This window comes from Egretta garzetta, unplaced genomic scaffold (genome assembly GCF_000687185.1).
Source record: "Egretta garzetta isolate BGI_Z169 unplaced genomic scaffold, ASM68718v1 scaffold45, whole genome shotgun sequence".
In the NCBI taxonomy this organism is placed as follows: Eukaryota; Metazoa; Chordata; class Aves; order Pelecaniformes; family Ardeidae; genus Egretta; species Egretta garzetta.
Window position 1 is genome coordinate 7,900,315 of NW_009260028.1, and position 7,132 is coordinate 7,907,446.

Sequence of the window (7,132 nt, forward strand, 5' to 3'; positions counted from 1 at the left end):
TCCGGCCCCCGAGGGTGCGGAGCAGCACCGCGGGCGCCGGGGATGGGGGCGCCTGGGTGCCCTGCCGCCGCTCTCCCACCCCGCTTCGGCTAGCAAATAAAAAAAGCGTTACTGCCAAAATACGTAAAGGGATTTCTAAATCTGTTCTGAAACCAGCCTGAATGCCTTTCTCCAGTCAGGTATCAAGGAAATCGCCACATGGCCACACCAGGACAAAAATCCCCCGTGAAGACACTCAGAACATGAAATGTTCACTAGAATATGAAATGTTCGAGTGAAATATGAGGCTAAACATCCACTGCCCAGATTTGGGGTAGAAAACCAGCTTTGATGATTGCCATTTGTGGCACTGGCTAGGGGCCATGCTGGAGTATTTTGCTTCAGACTATGGTGGTAGAAAGGCACCCATCCCCTCGCCACCAAATACGGGCAGTAGTTTTCAGCTCATGCTAGACAGATGTTCCTTTCCAAATACAGCTCTGAAGGCCATTAAATAAAACAATGATGGATTATAAAACTAATCCACCAGACGCAAAGCTGGTTTTGAAGACACACGGCTGCCCTTGACTGCAACCTATGCATCATCTGCACATCATATGCCTGCGTGGGGCTTGAGCTCACCCAGAGCAGAAGCATCCCCAGCACACCCCGGGCAAGGGCGCGACCTGGCACTGCTGCTGGCATGCCTCTCAGGGTTATCAGCGCTGCAGGGGAACAGGGGCAGCCTCCACGGGGCTGTCAGGTCAGCGTACAGGCAGCAGTGAAGTGTACGTGACTTTCCTGTCAAAGCTATGAAGGAACAGGCCAGCACCTGGCAGCCTTTCCCTCCAGAGCTGCTCTCGCACTCAAAACTACTTTCTGCTTTCTTCTGCCAGGGGATGTGCAAAAGAGGAGGCGATTGCTTGGGGAACCTCGCGAACCCTCTTGCTCAAGCACGTGAAAATCTAGACACAGCATTATTAAAGAGCATTAGAAAATGCTGAGACATCTCAGCCAACTCAATGCACCAACAGGCAGCTTAACACCCAAAGTACAAAGAGACATTTCCTTCATCACCTGATCCAGCTGAAAGACCAGGACCGCTTCAGCAAGTTAGCCTTAGTCTATTGTAAGTGGGGTTCAAAAGGCATTTATGTATGTAGTTAGGAGCAACAGATCTACTGACAAAAGGTCTAGTAAGATAAAAGCTATACTAGAAAAATCTTTCTTCTGCAGTTTTGTCAGTGGTTGTTCCTGGTTTATTAAACCCTATTTTTTAACTCTTATTTTGTTTCCTCCGATCTACTTTATTTTGCAACATTTAAGCTAAAATGAACAACATCAGGAAAAAATAACCAGTTGGGTACAAAGAATAAACGTTTAACAGAGGATTCACATGCTTTAGATGTGTGTGTGTACACACGTGCACAAAAGCATCACTTATTTTCAAGGCTGCATTACATCACATTAGCAGTAAAATACTATTTACTCCTGCTGTACATGCTTCCCTTGCATCATTTATCAAGAATCTACTACAAGCCTGGTGAATGATAGAAGGTAGATTAATCATGGTTCTAGATAATCTATTTTCACTCAAACGTTCCAACTTCTTAACACTGGTTTAAAGCGCTAGTGTCCACTGTCTGAGCCATCCACACCATGAAAATGAATAGCACACTTAAACAAAAAATATTTTTGCTCTCAAATAAGAGCAAGTGGGAAGCCATATGCTTTGAAAAAATAAAACCAGCAGTTCCTTCCCTATTGCTGATTTGCAGATGGTTCATGGTAATGGAGGATATTGGATAAACAGATTTGGGCTGTGCTAGGCACAGGACTGTAGTTAAAAGAGGGGAAGTGAAAGTGCACAGCATAGGAAGTCTTACTGGACAGATATCAAAGATAACATTACAGTAACAAGATCCATAAAGTGCCTCTAACATCTGGATGACACAATCATCTTAAGGACTCTAGATTTACTAGGTTTACTGCCTAGTTGCCAAAATTAAGAAAATCAGCTGTGGGGGGAACTCTTACTGTCAGTGCCATCCCCTTCCCCTCTAGCATCCTTGCCAATTCTGAGGGGTTTGCCTGTCTTTCAATTAAATAACCATTTTAAATTTAAAGACTGAAGTGTACTGCACAGAGTACTCAGTCTCAATGCAGTCAAAAGCAAAAGGTAATGTAAAGGTGGCTACTGGTAGAGGCTGAAGAAAGGAAGGCTTAGAAAAAACACGAGATTTTTTTTTCCCTTTCATTTCTCATGGTTGAAAACAACAGCAATTGAGTTTGCCTGTAGATGTTACTGATATTTTTAACTGGAGCAGGGCAGACAAGATTTGTGTGTCAAGACCACCTCTTTAGAAGCTGCTGATGGGAACATTCTGCTCAACAGGATCCAAAAAAACCCTTTAGTCACAGGAGCTTTGCAGATGATTTGTGCTGAGGTACAAAAGATCTTTAAATTCTGGTTACAGAACTATTTTTAAGTGTACACTAATTTACTTCTCAAATACATTACGTTTCTTTATCTTCCACAGGCTTAGAAATCAGGAAATTGTGTCTCAGAACTGGATGACTTGTCTTTTTCTTGCTTGATTCTTCTGAACTATTTCCATAGAAACTTTGGCTTCGTACAATGGGATCGGCTCATCCAGCTGAGGCCTAAAATGGAACAGTATGTCAGAAACATCTGGTGAACATGCTCAGATCAATAGAGATATTGCAGGACTACTGCTATAGACTTTACTTTCACTATGTAAACTTTACTCCTTAAACAAAATAAAGCCCTAAAGCAAACAGGAAACAGAAGTTAATTAAAAGATAACATTCTTACAGGGAGGAGAAAAAAAAAAGTGCTGGCGAGGCTTTTGCTCAACAGCAATACTGTTACCCTGCGTTAAGAGAAAGATCTTCTGTTCCCACCTCATTATGGGAGTCTTCATATCTAGTGAAGCTGTCACTCTTCTCAGAGGAGTATTAGACCCAACGTCTTTTACAGCTAGCACCATTTCTCAATCAGACACACTGCTGAGCAGCCAGATATATGCTCTTCCTCCACCAAAAAAAGAATGTGCTGCCTCTGTTAAATTTTGACATACAGCATCATTGCGGGGTTTACCAAGTTTCCTTGAGTTTAGTCTGCTATATATTACAAACGGAAACAGACCATACACTGCGCCATACAAACTACACAAGGCATCTTTTCCTGAGCATCCCAATATAAATTTGCTGTACAGTGCTGGCAAGAGTTTTCCACTTCTAACGCTAAATTAAAAAACAACCAACCAACCTAATAACAACAACAATAATCATCGTCATCACATCTCTCACCTGAAAATGCTACGTGATAATTTCTCCATTATATCTTCTAAGATGGGTATCTAAGAGGACTGTCAAGGTAATAATGTATCTACAGATAAATCTTTCTGTAATCACGTTTGCTGGCAAGAGCCCTGTATTGACATAAAACCAGCAGGATCAAGGCAAAATGAAAATTAACCTTAATTCCAACGTTTAGATCAGATTTATGCACCTGTTTATATATCAGAAACCTCCTTTCCTGTAATAGTATGCAGAAATGAAAAATAGAAAATGGGATTTTGAAAAACAAAGCAAAAGGGTTAAAATTAACAAATGCAGCCAACGCTAGTGCAACATTAATCCATCAGAATGGCGATTGCCTTTTTTTGTGCAGACTGAAGATGACAGATTCTGGTACCAGTTAACTATCCCTACTATTCATACAGACATCTGAGGTAAAAATGGAAATAAAGTTGGGAACACAGCCATCGCTGTGCATCTGTAATGGATCTTTGAGTTAATGACTAACATTCATGACAGTGCAACAGATGAGGCTGCATTTACCCTTTATACAAAACTCAGAAAATAATGTTCCTTCCTTCATTTTAAGAGCAATCTGGTTTATCTTTGAAGCTCAAGCCATTTTAAGAAGCAATCACCTTGTGATTTCTCCAGATTATATTGATGCCATATGCTCAAGAACTTCACAAGATATATGGGTACCAAAAAAAAAAAAAAAAAAAGCAGATTTTTTTCCTTTCAACTTTTAAAGCCTGTTGTGATAAAACGTGCTGTTGTTATTAAAGAGACCCCAGGAGACAACAGAAGAAATCTCAGTGTTTAGTCAGCTTACTTTGATATAGGGATAACTACTCAGTAAGCATTCAACAAAATTCCAAACTATAAAACGATTCACGATAACCTGCGTCCCATAAATATTTCCTCAGTGTGCCTGACCTTGCCTAATCTACTTTTCAGTTTAGTGGAGGAGGGGAGGGCTTCCTTGCAGCATAGTTAGTCGTTTCACAAATATAATGACTTAATCCTCACCTGCCTCTGCTGTTCCGCTAAACTGCAAAAGTGATTCAGCAGATCTCATAATCTGCAGTGCAGTACAGAACAGGGAGGGTCCTTAAAGCCATAAACAGACAAGCATTCCATTACTCAAAGCGATCCACTGAAAACGGTCATGCTAGTAGAAAGCTCAGAGTCCATCTGCTTAAGACCAAACGTAGGCAATGCAAATGAAGGAGGCATTCCTCTTCCCACACCCGCATCTTTGCTCAGTGAGTTTTACGTAGATAACATTGCAAATAAGGAAAAGGTTATGAAGCCAAAATATTTTAACTTTTACAGTTAAACTGATTAAACTGATTGCACTGAGATTTACAGATGGTGCATCTACTGCCCCAAAGAAGAAAAAAAAAAAAAGCAAAAATGTCATATGCACGATATAAAAACTTAACAGAATCAAATCTTCAATTTATTTGTTTAATCTTGAACCAAAATACTGCATTTTCTCCAGAATGTGTGTCTTCTGTTTCAGCACAGCTTTTAATGAAGCACGTAGAGACATCTGTTTAGAAGTAATGCAGAGATTAGCCTAAAACATGAGTGTATGTTATATTTTAGTTACACTGTATGCTTAGCTGTACTGACCTTTAAGCCTGTGGTTACATGACTGAGTAGAAGAGATTCTATTAGCTGGTTTCTTGGTTATATTTCCATCCACACATACTAGCAGTCAGTATTCAAAATGACCATCAAAAGGATATAGAGATACTTCCCTTGCTGTAGATTGGACAAGTTCCATATCTCATCATTCAGAAAGGAGACTGTGGCTCCTTTAAGAAACAAGGAATGGCTATCTGGAGGATCCAGCTTAAACAAAATGAAGAAAAATGTTACTTAGTTATATTTTCCTGTAAAAAATAAAGGTTAAATGGTTATTTTATATTGATGGTTAAAAATCCAAACCAACCAAAAAACCACCCCTTGCCCATTCTTAGAACTTAGCAAACTTGTAATATTTACAGCTTTAAATCTTGTCAGTTTAATACCCTGAGCCAAACAAAATAGGTCCTCTAAAATTTGTCAGTGTAGCCAAGCTATTAATATAACTTACTATCATCTTAGAGAAGACAGCCCCTAAACTGTCACAAAGGGAAACAAAAACATTTATTATTAAAGCAATATGCTTCCCATTTTCTGGATGTGAAAGTTTTCTTAAGCAAAAACTGATGTTATTTAACAGTGGGGAACGATTCAGCCACGACAGAAGCTCACAGACACATCCATATATATATACACTGTGGTACAAAGTAACTTACTGGCACAGTAGCTTTACCTGAAGATTTTTTTCTGTTGTTATCCAGTGTCCCCCAACACCAAGAAGAGTAATGATATCATGCTTATGAGGCAGCAACCGTGATTTTGAAGTCGATTCATCTTCAGCACTATATAATTTCACTGGGGGTGGAGAAAACAAATTTGTTTGAGCTCAGAAGAAAATTCTGTTCAGAATGAAACGTCCATCCCTTCCTGTACTGAAAAACACAAATCTTTGGATTCTTTACAGTCCTACGCCTTCAGATACAAAGGAGTTGCAATACGTGCATAAGAATACACACAGTAGAAGATGGCTGTCTGGAACAGCACTACAATTAAATTATGCTGTTAGTCACAGGAGAATATCTGAGAAAGTAGATGATTTGGGAAATTCAGTATATATTTCTTTTAACAGATTTTAGTGGAACTCTAAGAAGTTCTTCAATTATTTCAGCTAAAAATAGTAACTTCAAGTTTTCAACTACTACACTTGTTTTAGAATACAGGTTGACAGTATTGGTTATTATGGCATAATTTTTGTATTAAAATAAGGTAGCATAAACAATGCTCTACTCTTTAAACACATTTTTTTTCTTTTCAGTTTTAAATAGAGGAAAATTTCAGACAAATTTAGCAGCTGACTAACAGTATTAGAAGCTTCCACTAGAGGGTGATATGAGAAGACCTTAAAGAGATCTTGCTTAAGGAGATCTATTGAGTAAAGATACATATATAAAATTGTATGGGAACAAGCAACTAGAATCATAGAATGCTTTCGGTTGGAAGAGGCCTTTAGAGGCCATCTAGCCCAACCTCCCTTCAATAACTGGGGACACCTTTAACTGGATCGGGTTGCTCAGAGCCCCGTCCAACCGGGCCTCCAATGTTTCCAGGGATGGGGCCTCCACCACCTCTCTGGGCAACCTGTCCCAGTGTTTCACCACCCTCACTGTAAAAAATTTCTTCCTTATATCCAAGTCTAATTCTACCCTCCTTTAGTTTAAAACCACTACCCTTTATCTTGTCACAACCAGCCTTGCCAAAAAGATTGTCCCCACCTTTCCTACAGGCCCCCTTTAAGTACTGAAAGGCCGCAATCAGGTCTCCCTCAGCCTTCTCTTCTCCAGGCTGAACAAGCCCAACTCTCTCAGCCTGTCCTCATAGGAGAGGTGCTCCAGCCCTCAAATAGTTTTTGTGGCCCTCCTCTAGGGCCTCTAGGAACTGCTCCAACAGTTCCATGTCCTTCTTGTGCTGAGGGCTCCAGAGCTGGACGCAGTGCTCCAGGTGGGGTCTCCCCAGAGTGGAGTAGAAGGGCAGAACCACCTCCCTCGACCTGCTGGCCACGCTTCTCTTGATGCAGCTCAGGATAGGGTTGGCCTTCTGGGCTGCAAGTGCACATTGCCAGCTCATGTCCAGATTTTCATCCACCAGTACACATAAGTCCTTCTCTGCAGGGCTACCCTCAATCACTTTATCCCCCAGCCTGTATTGGTTCCAGGGGTTGCTCTGAACCCAGGTGCAG

At 40.7% G+C, this 7,132-nt stretch overlaps 2 protein-coding genes across 5 annotated transcripts in view; both read right to left on the bottom strand.

The window, feature by feature from the left end:
- Positions 1 to 684, bottom strand: part of DONSON (DNA replication fork stabilization factor DONSON) — a 13,544-nt gene extending 12,860 nt beyond the window's left edge. The window contains exon 1 of the mRNA XM_035896424.1: positions 622 to 684. Coding sequence (XP_035752317.1) covers positions 622 to 684 — 63 coding nt within the window. The remainder of the gene's footprint in view (positions 1 to 621) is intronic.
- CRYZL1 (crystallin zeta like 1) overlaps positions 1 to 7,132 on the bottom strand; it is a 27,205-nt gene that overhangs the window by 680 nt on the left and 19,393 nt on the right. For 2 of the 4 annotated variants that reach the window (XM_035896529.1, XM_035896528.1), the window contains 4 exons: positions 5,630 to 5,751; positions 5,058 to 5,163; positions 3,313 to 3,358; positions 1,282 to 2,643 (listed from right to left, as the gene is read on the bottom strand). In XM_035896529.1, coding sequence (XP_035752422.1) covers positions 2,544 to 2,643; positions 3,313 to 3,358; positions 5,058 to 5,163; positions 5,630 to 5,751 — 374 coding nt within the window. In that variant the 3' untranslated portion in view covers positions 1,282 to 2,543. Of the gene's footprint in view, positions 1 to 1,281; positions 2,644 to 3,312; positions 3,363 to 5,057; positions 5,164 to 5,629; positions 5,752 to 7,132 lie in introns of those variants that run through there. The other 2 variants (XM_035896527.1, XM_035896530.1) reach the window with 2 other exon arrangements.